Source organism: Synchiropus splendidus, chromosome 12 (genome assembly GCF_027744825.2).
Source record: "Synchiropus splendidus isolate RoL2022-P1 chromosome 12, RoL_Sspl_1.0, whole genome shotgun sequence".
Taxonomy (NCBI): Eukaryota; Metazoa; Chordata; class Actinopteri; order Syngnathiformes; family Callionymidae; genus Synchiropus; species Synchiropus splendidus.
In genome coordinates, this window is record NC_071345.1 from 8,054,502 (window position 1) to 8,069,078 (window position 14,577).

A 14,577-nucleotide genomic window follows, 5' to 3' on the forward strand; every position below is an offset into this window, starting at 1 on the left:
ATACACAGAGTCGGGATGTAGAGTGTCAGAACTAGTGCGGAGAGAGATGGATCTCGTGGTCAGCCATGTTTGTTTACGTCTGCCCAGCAACGTTTGGGCGCGCTGCAGCAGTGAGCACCGCATTTTAGTTCTGTCTGTTCTACATTTCATGGGAATTTGGACAATTACAAATGGATTCAGAATCGTTTATATATTCATATTATGTAATATTTGTGGGCAAATGTGAGTGTTCAGAGTTGCACATGACTTCATCTCAACAAGGAGAAGGAGGGAATATGATGACGCACACGACGCCTATAGTGATGGACTTTCTGTCGCGGTGACTGGACAGAACTGCAAAGCTACGCAGAACCTGCAGGGATTGCTAAAAATTGTGATCCTAGTTGCAATCGCCATCTCATTATCTCAACATTTCTTCTCCGCCGATGCCATATGTCTCCCAAAAAAAGACCCCACACGTAGTGTAGTTGTTACAAAAATTTTATTTAGAATAAAACAACGTAGCCATATTACACATATCGTGATGTTCTATTTTACATACCTCAGGAAAAATGACACCTTTTCATTACGATTGTGATCAAGACAATCAATCAATATGAGCCGACGGTCAGAGGAGGCTATAGTAGTGTTGTTCAGTCCACAAGTTTTACAGGATAGTATAGCGCACAAGAACACGACGCGGTGAAAGGACCCGAGCTCGCGGGCCTGAGGGGGGATCGGATGGTCCATCGTGACAGGCGTCTAGCTCCAGCAGGCCACAGACTCATGGTAGTACAGTAATAGTGACTCGTTTTTTGTAACTCCTCATTGAGGTGGACACTGATACAGGAAGCAACCAGGTTGTCAGAGTTCTAAAAAGACACACAACTGTTTACAATCCACACAAAACTGTGTCTATGAGTCTGAGGTAGCAAGGCAATCATGGCTTTCCTCTGATTTCTCGACAAATAGCTTTAGAAAACTACTCTAGTATTGACGCGGGCCTCTTACGAACCCCATACCTGTTAAAATCTAGATTTATTTCCAAAATCTCTCTCTTTGTACACAATACCACTTTATACTCTTTTGGACCAGTTTTCCACTCTTGGAATGACAAACTGTTGAGGCACAGACGGGGTGAAGTTCATATTCAAATCGAAGCCTGGCATTGGTTTAAAGGGGGAACCGGACATCAACGCCAGGAGCAAACCTAGCATCGGAATGACGAAAGAATTGTAACAGTGTGATTTCCAAAAAAAGGGGGTTTGGAACCCCTAACATTTCTGTGACAAACGGACAGAGCATGTTTGAATATACACCCGACGCCCCCGTCCCATCTTCATGGTGCTGAGTGGAAACAAATGGCGGACAGATGCGGAGGCTGGTTCTGTTCTACGGTTCAGGTTATGTACAGTTTGCATAGTACAAGACGAAGGTGGGACGAATGGTTAAGTTGTCTGGTCCTGTGCGTCTTTGGGTTTTAAAGGTGAAAGTTTTTTGGGGGGTTCCGACATCTTCACGTGGTTACTGGCAACGTCCGTCCTCACATCACCTGCCGAACACACGCAAATACAAAAGGCTAATGTTAGCCACGCAAGTCCACACATGAAGAACATCATGTATTATATCCCAAAATATTGGGCACATATTGGATACGTAGGTGGCTTAGACAAATGCGTCTGTAAACATTTGTTCCAAAAGCTTAAGTTTTCAGAGCTAAATACGTACAAAAGCGCCATCGTAACCGTGGACTTCAATTCTGTAAAATCCCACGCAGCGCAGTACTGTACTTCATCATACTTCTGTTACAAAGTCTAATCAATACTTTGTCACAGGTTGATAGCGTGCTATGCTAACAAACAAACTAAGTGGCCCAGGGGACGTGCTAAAGATGCTAAAAAGCTAAAGAAGAAAAAAACACGTCTCTCATGACTAAAGTGCCCTAAACATTAAGTGTTACCGCAGGAAATACCTTTTTATTATAAACGTAACATTAAAAACTTTCATAATATGCCGACAAGCTAATGAAAAAATGGGGCGCTTCATGGCTGAAGTGTTTCAAATGAAGTTTTTTTTTTTAATCTGAATGCTAAAGCACATCAAAGCTAATGCAAATGAAGCTAAACTGTTAAAGGTAGCACAGGTAATGCGAAAGCTAAAATGCTGCAGTCAGTGATAAACCACACTCAAGTGGTGATGGTAAAAGCAGGTGAAATTCTAAAAATAAAAGTATTAACTCGGCATCCAACGAGGCTCTAGTGAAGGTGCTAGCATAGCAACAGAGCATGGAAACAGAGAGGCCACTCAGACAGAGTGCTACAAGTTACGAGACAGTGCTTTGAGTCTTTATATTTCATTGCCCATGACTCACGTCTTCCTTGTTACAGCCACCTCATTCGTCAACTGGGGAGCAGCTAAATTCACCAAACTCCCTCCAGTCAAAGGAAGTGCCTGGCAAACAAAGTGGGTCGTACGAATGACTCAGCAGGTGAGTCAGACAACTGTCAAGCTACGTTTTCTTTCATGGATGATGAAAACAGGACCAGATGTGGTCCAACGTTTCCAGGAAGGGTGAGTCAGCTCTCGCACAAGCGCCGCTGTGATTTGAACATTTCAGAAAGACTCAAAGTTCACAGGTGATGAGCTGGAAGCACAAGCTGGACACTGTGAACGATTACAACAGGAAGGTCAGGACCGGTACTTGTACAAGGCCTCTTTTCACGCCGCGGCCTTTTGATGCAGAGCTGCTTAATGGAACTCAGCGGTGACCCATTAGCTGACCCTCTTTCAACGTTCAGGTCGCCGTGCGGACAAAACTTTCCTGTTATTACCGACTGGCCGGCCCTGTCACCTTCAACCACTCCAGAGAAACGACAGACAAGTTGACACAGATGAAGATGTTCTCACCTGTGGTCGTGCTGAGAGGCTGGAGGCTGCGGGACAGAGGGACAAAACGTTAAAAGTGAGGTCACAGAAGTATCGCCTGAGAACACGGTGGCCTCAGTGGAAGGAAGCTTGATTCATCAGCCACACATAAATCACCAGAAGGAGACCAAGCAGGTGGTTTAAATGTTTGTTATGATTGATCGTGAATCCTCTGTAGAAGGCGGCGGGTCAGACAACAAGAACACCGAGTCCATGAGGGGAGGGAGGCTTCAGATAGGGAGCATCAGCAGAGAAAGCACAGGGGACGTTGTTAGAGGACAGAGAAGTCGAAAGAAACCTGACCAGAGTAAATATTCACCGGAGGAAGTGGCCACTCAGAGGGGAGCTACAAGAGGCGTGAAGGCAAGTCATGTAGCGTGACATATTAAATACCCATTCTGTTTGCCGACACTGGACTTAAGTCATTCATGACATGACTCAAATGACCGTAACTCCTGGGAGGTTCATCCTGTCCACACAGTTCAAGCAAGAGACATTGCAGTAGGCCTAAGCACTTCACGGGGTTCAAGAGTGCGACATGAGATCTCAACACTTTTTAAAACATTAGAGATTTCAAACGCTAAATATTGATGGCAAAAAAAAGATTTGTTTACAGAGATGGAAAGAGAGCAGAAGGCTGAGTGATTTTAGGGGAAAAAAAAAATCCAACTATTTTTTCACTATTTTGGTTTTAGTCACGATTTTCTTCCAGCGTCAATATCATAACCAGGGTTTCCACCAGGATCTTTGCAAACTGTGGCGGAGGCGCCTCCAGTCCCCCTCTCCCGCCCCCAAAAAAACCCCTAAAAAAGAGGTGACAAATGGAGCAAGTTATCCAAACTGCTAGCTGACCATTGCGTGAGCAAAATGGCCGTATAGAGCTTGGAAGCTGATCTTGCAATGCACTGTGGGTTGTGGTCACCATACATCCAAATAAATAGTTGCAGTGCTGCAGGAGAGATGCAACTAATATGAGTAAAACATTGCAGCTTTGACGATCACATGATCATGTTATCAGATATCAGAATGCAATTTATCGTTCAGCACCAGAGAGTATGGTGGCAGTGCGAGTTTTTGGATACTTAGTTGGAAAATGATTTCAATTTAAAGGCTCACTGGGCTGTGTTACGTCACTTTTATCGCGAGCCTCACTCAAAACCATGCTGGGAGTGAGACCACCGCGCTGCTCAGGGTGGCACACACACGCTAAACACGCTGGACATGAAAGTTGTAGAGCAGACGCATGCACACGTTCAGCTGCCCTCTGAGGTGCGGGGGCCTGGTGAGAGATGAGGAGGAAGCTCAGGACTGCACGCAGCGACGGAGCTGTTACTCTGCCGGGTCAGAGCCGCACATATGACACACACACTCTCAACATAGCTCCCACTCCCAGAGCAATTCCGCTCCCACATGCTCTCTAAAAGAAGCTTGTTCTGAAGTAACGGAACGTCATGCAGGGATCGACACAACAGGCGGATCAATAGTACACAGAGTCACAGTAGGCCAGTCGTTTTGGGAGGCGGTGACTCACCTGAGCTCTCTGCAAGTGGCCCTCGATCCTGCGCCGCGGGGGATGAAACACCATTGACCCTCAGATCCACCTCCGGCTGAAACAGAAAAACAGTGTTGTGAAAACCTTCCGTGTGCGTCCAGGATTCATGAGAGAAAGTTGTAATGAAACTTTCCATTTTACCACTGCGGACAGTCTATCAGTCACAAACACTCCCTGACATTTTGAATTCTTTATCATCTCTTGTTTCCGCCGCCCGAGCCCAAATCAGAGTTGCTTCGGGAGCTGACATGTCAGGAGCATCTGCGCAGAGCAGCCGTCTCAGAATCCCTGAAACTCTGATTCTCTACGGTGCAGCGGCTTCCCAGGAGATTGACAGTGAGACGTGCCGACGTCTGACTTAAATGTCAGACAACAGCAGTTAAGGCGCTTCTGCGTGTAATCCGACTGTTTTGTTTTCAAGACTCAAACGTAGCAGTGAGTCATGTTCCGCTTCACTGGGAGGAAGCAGCTCATTTGTGCTGCATTATTCAGGTTATTAGAGGAGCCGTAGATGGATGGTCCTCGGGCGGCCTGCGTGGTCCTGAGTCTGGTTCGACTCTTGGATGGAGGCACGGCTCCACATTTATTTGATTTATGATCCCACTAATCTTTCACAGCTCAAGCCACACGCCATGTTTATGTTATGAAGCTGTCAACATCTGAGCCGCAGCACGCTTAGCAACAATGAGGATAATGTGAGTTGTGGGTTCAAATTCCATCTAATCCGCTTCACCAGCCATCCATCACAGATGTGAACACAGCGTGGCCCGTGGGCCTCATGCAGTACACCCCATTACCTCTGCTGACATGGCCCTCGTGCAGGCGGAATAACGCCGAATCATTTCCAATTTTACTTTCAATGTTGATCATTCATTGTTATTTCATAACAAACCGGTAAATGTTTTCTGACTAAAATGTAGTTTTTCAGTTTGCTTTGGGGTTTTTGTTTTGCTCCGAATGGCCCACGACGATTTCCATACGTCCTGCGTTTCCTGTCGGGGTCAGAACCCTCTGAAAGTATGTCTCGTCGGGATAAACCAATACTGTAAAAGGGCTCAGCATGTACTCATGGAGCTAGAGTTACATGCAGGTAACTGAAATTCTAAATACCTATAACTGGTAACTAAAATCTCAAACTCTAAACTAAACACTTTCTATATTTAGGAATAAATATTGTCCCTTAAACTTTGCCACAGTCTTGTAGTTTTAAGTGTGAAGAAATGTGATGTTGAGAAAAATAGTTTGGACCTTCAATCTTATCTTAAATTCTGTGGTGGAGGGAGACACATAATGATGACAGGGCTGTGGGCCATGTGACGCTATTCAAAGGCCGTCATTGGCTCCCGAGGCCAGACCTTGGCCGAAGTTTGATTTTCTCCTCTTTTATAACCACACCATGTTAAGTTTTCTTGTTCTTGCTCCATGTGCACATGATGGTCCACGGTCGTGTGCGAGGATATGAGGAACCGCTGCCTTCATGATGGAAGCACACACACTTACGAACCTTTCTCTGCCTGCTGCTGTCTCCGTCTGTTTCCTTTGTTTTGTTCTTTGAATCTTCTGTCGATTGACTTCCACGCAACCCTGACCGTCATAGCTGTGTCATCCATTTTAAGGAAGCAGGGACTCAAGCGCCCAAATGAAAACATATTGATCTGATTTCAGTTTTAATCCGGACACACAAATACTTTGAAAAGATGCATGCGATGTGGTAAAATTGGCTTCGGGTCACATGATATTAAAGAGATCATTTGAAAAATTCCACTTTGCGATTTGTCAAAAACCCTTGGCGCACTGAGGGAAATCTGCCGAGTCACTTCCCTGCCAGGGCAATATTTTATGCGATTTATGAATCTGCTTCCGGCTCCGGTCGCAGCGCCAAGCCAGCCTCACGTTCGCAGAGCCTGATTTGTTGAGACGACTGTTTGTTTGGCTCCGGGGTTGTGCATTTCTCACTTGGCACGCACAAGCCCACCTCCGTGAGCCATTAGGCCGGACATAAACAAATCTGGGACCCATCGACGGCGACCTGCAGACGGACGGCAGAATCCAGCCGGCCGGATTACAGTCTTATTAAGTGTTTATTAGCCATTTTGGTTATTCAGCAGCTGAATGTAATTCTCCTGCCTGGCGCCGGAGCGATCGAATCCAATTTCTGAGGAGGCCAGAACTGAAATTACAATCATCGTGGGTCAGACAAGATAAGCATTTCCATTCATTTCAAGCGGTCTCTTTTGCCGTGTAAACAAATCACTGAAACACTATGGCTGCCTCTTGTCATGGAAAAGTCATATTCAAGTTCAGGAATTTACAAGTTGCACTTCAGATTTTTTTTCCAGAATTTGGAAGAAATAATAATTTTTATTTATCTGAATTTTTAACCCTTAAACATCTCTTTTATTCAGCCAGACTTCCACTGACACCAGCTGCATCAGGCGTTGAGTGAGATATTTAAGATTCTAAATTAAAATAGAATAAAAATATTAGACAAAACTGACTTTTCATAATGAGAATTTATTGTTAAAAAAATATTGTAATTTCCAGACTAAAAGTTGCTTATTTCTTGCTGTCTGAACACTGTGGCTAATACAATGACACAGCTAATAAATTGATTTTTACAGGCTAAAGAGTGCCACACTTAAATACTGAGCCTCGCCACATCAAACGGATAAAATCTCAGGCGTTTTATTCACCTTAAAGAGCTCGAAATGCACTGTTTTCGCCCGTGGGTCCGCAGCTCGGCCCACAAAGCTGATCTCCGGGAGGACCGGAGACGTGAAGCAGCAGCTGAGACCGGCTGTGGTGTCGGAACTTCTGACACGTGGGTGAAAACAGTGCATTTTGAGCGCTTCAATGTCAATAAAAGATGTGAGGAGTTGATGATTCAAGTTCAGAACATTACCCAGTATGTTTCATGGGTCAGTCTGGATGATGGATCCCGTTTTCAAAAGCTGGGTGCACCATTGCACCCGTGGCCTATAGACCCATGCGGCTAATGTAGAAACAAGAACTATTTTCTGTCTTAAATTTAGTGGGTGTGGCGAATATTTCGGTGCTCTCTATAGTCCGGAACTTAGGGTAGATTTCGCCTGTACGCCTGTACTTTATTTTGTTTCCTGAAACATCAGGTTTAATTAAAAAAAACAAAAACTGTTGCAGTGCGGTGTGGAACTAAATAAGAGCAGGATTTTGCCAGCTGGTCATCAATAATGAAGATTCTAGAAAGATGTCTGAGGGGCCGGAGCTGGACCCAACCACCGGCTGTTTCCAAGATAATTGGCCGTCCTCTCACCTGGTGCAGAAGCTGCCGCAGGCGGTGGAGCTGCGACTCCAGCTGCTTGTTGTGTTCCTCCAGGATGTGCATCCGGCCCTCCAGCCGCCCCTTGTGTTGTCGCAGCAGCTTGGCCTCGGCGAGGAGATCGGACTCATCCGCGTGAGCGGCGGAGCTGTCCAGCTCCCAGGGACCTCCAGCTGGCGCCCCCCGCTGGCCGTGCTGCTCCTTGAGCTGCTCATACTCCCTCTGCAGGGCCCTACAGAGAAGACGACAGACTCCACTTTAGCAATAGACGAATAGAAGAAAGTAGTAGAAGCTGAAGCTCAAATTGAAACAATGACATTTGTGATCCCTGCGTGGTCATTCAGGCCACTCTGAGGCAGCAAAAGCAAGTCTATATACTGCAGTCACTCTGCTGACTGTTGCGGAGCTAAAGCTCCTTTTCTCTCTTTGGAGAAAGACTCTCATTTCTGTATTTAAATCCAAGACTGGAGCTTCTCCAGCGCCTCAGCACCGACCTCTGTTCTTCTTCCAGACGTGCGATGATCCGCTCCAGCTCGCCGCGCTCCTCCCTCTCCACCGCCTGCAGGATCTGGGCTGGACTCTGAGGCTGACTGTAGGGGGAGCCCTCCCCGCCCAGGGTCTGGCAGTACTGGAGTATCAGCGTGTGCTCATCGTCCCTGCGGAGGAGGCCGGTGGTTAGACCTCTGAGAGCCGCGGCTCAAACTGCTGCTCCCATGAGTTCAATGGTGGGAAGGAAGCGCCACCTTTAACCAGGCCTCAGATGTAAGCACTTATCCTTTCACCCTTAGAAGCCATATCAAGCTGGAATCTCATCAAAAACTGTCATGTTTTACCCCCATATTTTAGTCTTAATTCCAATTTAAATAAGGTGACAAACTTAATCCGGATGTTTCCACCAACCAACCCATCCATCCATCCCTCCACCCACCCATCCAACTTCCCATCCATCCATTCATCCACTCACCCACCCATCCAACTTCCCATCCATCCATTTATTCATTCATCCACTCACCCACTCACCTACCCATCCATCCTTCCATCGATCATCCCTCCACCCACCCATCCAACCTCCCATCCACCATCCATCCTCCCACCCAGCCATCCTTCCATCAATCATCTACCCATCCATCCGCTCACCCATCCATCCATCCATCCATCCATCCACCCACCCAACTTCCCATCCATCCACCCACCCACCCAACTTCCCATCCATCCATTCATCCACTCACCCACCCATCCATCCTTCCATTGATCATCCCTCCACACACCCATCCAACCTCCCATCCACTCGCCCACCCACCCATCCAACTTCCTATCCATCCATTCATCCACTCACCCACCCATCCATCCTTCCATCGATAATCCCTCTACCCACCCATCCAACCTCCCATCCTCCCATCCACCCATCCACTCGCCCACCTACCCATCCATCCTTCCATCGATCATCCCTCCACCCACCCATCCAACCTCCCATCCACCCATCCATCGATCATCCCTCCACCCACCCATCCAACCTCCCATCCACCCATCCATCCTCCCACCCAGCCATCCTTCCATCAATCATCTACCCATCCATCCGCTCACCCATCCATCCATCCATCCACCTAACTTCCCATCCATCCATTCATCCACTCACCCACCCATCCATCCATCCTTCCATTGATCATCCCTCCACCCACCCATCCAACCTCCCATCCACCCATCCACTCGCCCACCCAGCCATCCAACTTCCTATCCATCCATTCATCCACTCACCCACCCATCCATCCTTCCATCGATAATCCCTCTACCCACCCATCCAACCTCCCATCCACTCGCCCACCCACCCAGCCATCCTTCCATCAATCATCTACCCATCCATCTGCTCACCCATCCATCCATCCATCCACTCACCCATTTAACCATCCGTCCAAAGTCCATCCACCCACCCATCCATCCAAATACAGCATGATATACAAACCATATATCAGTTTGTTTTCAATGGCATGTTTCTCTGCTGATATCATCATTAGCTAGACAGGACAGGAAGTTAAAATTCAAAAAGTATCTCAAACTAAAAAAAAAATCTAGTGTATTTCGATTTAACACACTTAATGCAATAGGTGAAGCTTCCAAATCAGGAGCCTTGTCAGATGAAGAGTGATCTGGGTGATGGGATGGAGGACAGTCACTCGAGGGACCGTAGCAAAGATAGATAGAGAGGAGATGAAATGACAACTAACTGAATAAGCAGCTTGTCATTTTCTGAAGAGCATTTATCTAAATCTTCAACTGATAACCGGCGATGACAAGTACGCAAGGAGAAGATTTTAAAGTTTAATATCGCCCTGCTTCCATGTCAGGAATCAGCAACCAGGTGCTTATTTTGGGAATCAGCTGAAGGCAGAAGCGCAGTTTCACAAATCTCCTCAGGAATGTTTTAGCATCCAAACTTTGGTGTCAGTTTAACCTGAGGGCCTGACAGGCACCAGCCATCTGGGCCATGATTGTCGCTGCACTAAAACTCCACAAATACTCGACCAAGAAAGATGCTGACTCATCACGTCAGCCTTTTCCTGAGCCAATGAAATCATAACTGCAAGAGTGCGACCATAACCATCAGTCGTGCAAAGGCGATGACTTTTTCTCTGTCAATAAGTTAACGTCAAGTTCCACATGACTTCATAAAAGACAATTTAAGAATTGCATATATTTTTTTAGGAAAAACTGGAGTGGAAAAGTAGGTTTTAGGTGCCGGAGGAATGAATAAATCTTTGGCTGCTTCTTCCCTCATGAGGGTGGCTGGAGCCTATCCCAGCTACTTTGGTTGAGAGTTGGGGGACACCCTGAACAGGGGCTCCCAGAGACAAACAATCAATCTCTGTATGTTCTTTGACAGTGGGAGGAAACCGGAGTGCTTGGGGTAAACCCACGCATGGGTGGGGAAAACATACCAGCTAAAGTTATCCTGCAGTAAACGTATGTATTTTTAGTTGGGAATTCAAAAGGATGACACAGAGAGGTTTGGAACTTCCAGAATCTGGAGGCAGCTGAGTGGGATCAGGGTCCGGGATAAAGCAAGTGACCAATTACGCTGCTCTCTGGAGGCCTGTGAGGCAGCATTAATGTGATTGGCAGCAGGAGCGAGGGGACAGAGGGAGACGATTATTCTGAAACCAGGACAAGGAGAGCCAGCTCACAAACCATCTGCTTAGGGAATACCGAGGTGGAAACAGAGAGTCAGCAAGGTGGAGAGAGGAAGGCGATGATGAGGAAAATATTTTCAGGTTAGAGCGATCACGAGGGCAAACAGAGGACGGGGCTGAAGGGAATTTTGGAATCTCTCCCCCCCTAAGCAACAATAGTCTTCGGGCATGAAGCCTGGTGAAGGAATCACAGAGCCAGCAGCTTCTCTAAAGCTGATCGTCCAAAACAGCTGCCAAAACTGGCAACAGTGAGATAAAACTGAGGGGAACGGAAGCAGAGGAAAAACTGAAACAGGTTTATAAGTTTATGGGATGAGTGACACCACCAGATCAGACTATGTTGATGGACAGAGGATGATGAAAGGAGAGGTGAACGAAAAGACAGAAACAAAGGGCAACCAAGCAAGTTAAGGACGAGCGTGAAGATAAACAGATTTTTTTTCTCCTTTGTTGGGGCCTGAGGCGGCGACACGAGCACTCGCTAGAGGTCAGACACAACAGCAAGTTTAATTAAAAATTCCCTTTTAAACCGCAGCGTGGTGGGCCGCCCAGCGCGCTCGCTCACCCACATGCTTATCATCGATATCGCTGTGTGACTGGCAGCAAGTCTGGATTTCACAAAATGATCAGGACATGCCAGCCAAAACCCAAACCAGCATGTAACTGGCCAACGTCAGTCGTCCATTTCAATGCAGGGAAAGGAGATGTTGCCAAGAAAGAAACTACACACGACACGACACGAGGAGCAGCAACAGATACGGTAACTGAAGGAGGAAATATTAGGAAGCCATTACGACACATTACCACTGCACACTGTCTGCAAGTCCATCACGGATTAAACAATATTCCAGTGTTGACTAAAAACACAAACAGATCTCAGATAAATCAGGTGATATTGATAGCAGGATGAGGAACAATCAATCTTAGCATGTCGTCGTTCTTTGCCCCGTCACAGAACACTGCTGCCATCTGCTGTGCCAAGGCTCTCAATGCTCTCAATGAGACTTTAAATGCTAAGTAAGTTACTGTATAATACAGACTAAATGCACAAAAGGCAACGGCATCACTGGGCTAGAAAAGAACGTTGTCGATTTCATTTTAACAAATGCAGAATGATGGTTTATTTGAACTTGTCTGACTGGGGCGTATCATCCTGTATCGTCATTTTGGAATTTGTCTGTTAGCTTCCTCACCTTAACTCGGAGGGAACAATCTGCTACCATAAACGGACGTCCCAGAAAACTTTTCCACGCTTCACGGATTTCCATTTATATATATATATATATATAGACAATAGCAAAATAAATCACGATGGTGGCTAAGTTTTTATATCACCTTATTTCAACTAAAGCTCTTTTAATGTCTTGAAAATATTTGTATAAAAATTTCAATTTTATAAGAATTTCAAGTGCATTCAGAGTAGTGGAAACCCTGTTCATTGTGTCACGAAAAACCTCCCTGAACCAAAGCAAACAGATGCTTTTGTTTGCTTTGGTTCAGGGATTCCTCCATGTTTGTTGTTGTTGATATATATATAAAAATCATCATGAAAGATGATGTCGATCAAAGGATTTTAAAGACAGTTTGTCATTATTTTTGCCCACGAAACTAGCATTTCTCAAATGAATGTCAATGTCACTAAAATATAGCACATGCGGTAAGCGATCTATGAGGCGGAAGATAGGTTGGGCAGGATAGTGTATTCTTACTTTTCACAGAGGTCATACCACCCAGCGATTATCATCCCTCCCTATATTAATGTTGGCTGATAGAGCACCTCATAACCATCACTGTGTGGTTTTCCGCTGCAGCTATTGGAAACCACAAACTGCATGACTCGGCAATAAAAGGCGGTCAAGAGATGCGGTTTAAACCTGGCACCATCTTGTCGTTCAAACCCAGTTTTCAAGTTTCAGGGGCGGATTACATCACTGCTCTTTCGGCGGCAAACACAAGAGCCGTTCCACGCTCGCTCGCATCAGCACTGTTTGTCATTTACTGAATCCCTCTCATTCCCAATTCTCTTTCAACGTCCTGTGAACCCAACAATCCACAAGCTTTTATGCGCCTTGAGATGAGCAACACGTGCTACAGAGACGCCTCATTATCCGCCGCGACTCCACTTTAGGTGCTGCCGTGATCTCCGCGCTTTGTTCGTGCTGGTGACAACTTTTAATCAGATGGGGAGATAAAAACTTTTAAATTTGTTTTCCTGCCTGGAACTTTCATCTTCAGTCACACCCTGCTTGTTTTTGTTTTGCACCAGAGCCATGACACTGATGAGAGTGAAAACAATGTGATGGCTGGTGGCTGTTTTTTCCCTTTTGTTTTTTGCTATTAAACCCATTAGCCTTCTTCCGACCGCGCTCTTCCTCCCCTCATTAGCGTACGACTGTTTCTGAGTTTTGTTTCGGAGCTGGAGGTGATAACGCCGTTTTGCCTTTAAAAGAGTTGAGAGTATGAAAGAGCGCAACGTGTCATGTGCTGGAGGAAATGAATAAATCCACCTTCCTGTTTCTTTTCTCACCATTCTCTGCCTCCCTGTTGAATAAGCAGCGGCGCTGTCAAACTGTGTCCTCTGGGACACTTCGATCCTGAATCTGTGTTTGTGGAGAAGCTACAGATCATGAGGAAGAGTGGGCGACTCCTCGCTCTCACTAACTAACACAAAAATGACAACCACACATTGACTAACATTTGATGGAACTATGAACTGCATGGGAAAAATGAGCTTTCCATTTCTTGTAGCTTAATCTTCAGCAGCTTCTGTTTTTCTGTACGTATGATTCAGTTTGTTATTAAGTTTGATATGTGACTGACGCCACAAAATTCTCACTCAGGTGAAAGCCCAGTCAGATGACTCAACACGGATCTGTTTTTTAGTGCTCAACTCTTCAGACTTCACAGGACACAAGACTCACTTCTGGAGAGCTAGAATGCCGGACTCGAACTACCAACCCCAGCACTGACTCATCAATGATCATCAAATAAACCCTTGAGTCATGGGATCACCCTCATGCAGACTAGGACTTAATATTTCAGCGTTTCGATTTTACGTATGTTGTGACATGGAGGCCCACTAGGGGGCGACCAGGATAACCGATGACCTCCAAAACCAAGTTTGAGCTAACTCGGATGACTCAACAGGGAGTGAGTGGATGGGAATGCTTCCATGCGAGTCAAGATTGGGCGGTGGCTCAACAGCCGTAACATTACGACCACCTGATTGCAATCTGCAGCACAAGACCACTGATCGAACGGATGTGGCTGAGCGGTTGATGACTGCGAGATCCACACCCGAGGAGCATTCGAAACCTCATTCCCCTGATAAGAATCTCACTGGGAAAAAAGCTGGAACACATTCAGACGCACACTTATGACACACTCAGCGACTTTAGGAATCACACTTGTTGGCGGCTTTTTGTCTGCTTTTCTTCAATCTCCTCTGATCAGAGATAACAGACTGCTATCAGGGACCCTGAAACCAATCTGTCTCAGCTCTTATTGTCGACACTTTAATCCATTACATTTCTCCTACATCCAACTTCCCCCGCACTTTATCACAACTTTTCTTTCCCCTTCCCATTTATCCCCCTGTTACATCAGATCCTCCTTTTCTACACTTGCTATACTTGAGA

The 14,577-nt window shown here is 46.1% G+C and overlaps 1 protein-coding gene across 6 annotated transcripts in view; it reads right to left on the bottom strand.

Annotated features, from left to right (window-relative positions):
* Window positions 1–450: 450 nt before the first annotated feature.
* The window catches only part of utrn (utrophin), a 140,055-nt gene continuing 125,928 nt past the window's right edge, over window positions 451–14,577 (bottom strand). For 4 of the 6 annotated variants that reach the window (XM_053881364.1, XM_053881366.1, XM_053881363.1 and 1 more), the window contains 5 exons: window positions 8,249–8,410; window positions 7,749–7,986; window positions 4,436–4,511; window positions 2,887–2,912; window positions 451–1,531 (listed from right to left, as the gene is read on the bottom strand). In XM_053881364.1, the coding sequence (XP_053737339.1) occupies window positions 1,523–1,531; window positions 2,887–2,912; window positions 4,436–4,511; window positions 7,749–7,986; window positions 8,249–8,410 (511 nt within the window). In that variant the 3' untranslated portion in view covers window positions 451–1,522. The remainder of the gene's footprint in view (window positions 1,532–2,886; window positions 2,913–4,435; window positions 4,512–7,748; window positions 7,987–8,248; window positions 8,411–14,577) is intronic. The other 2 variants (XM_053881368.1, XM_053881369.1) reach the window with 1 other exon arrangement.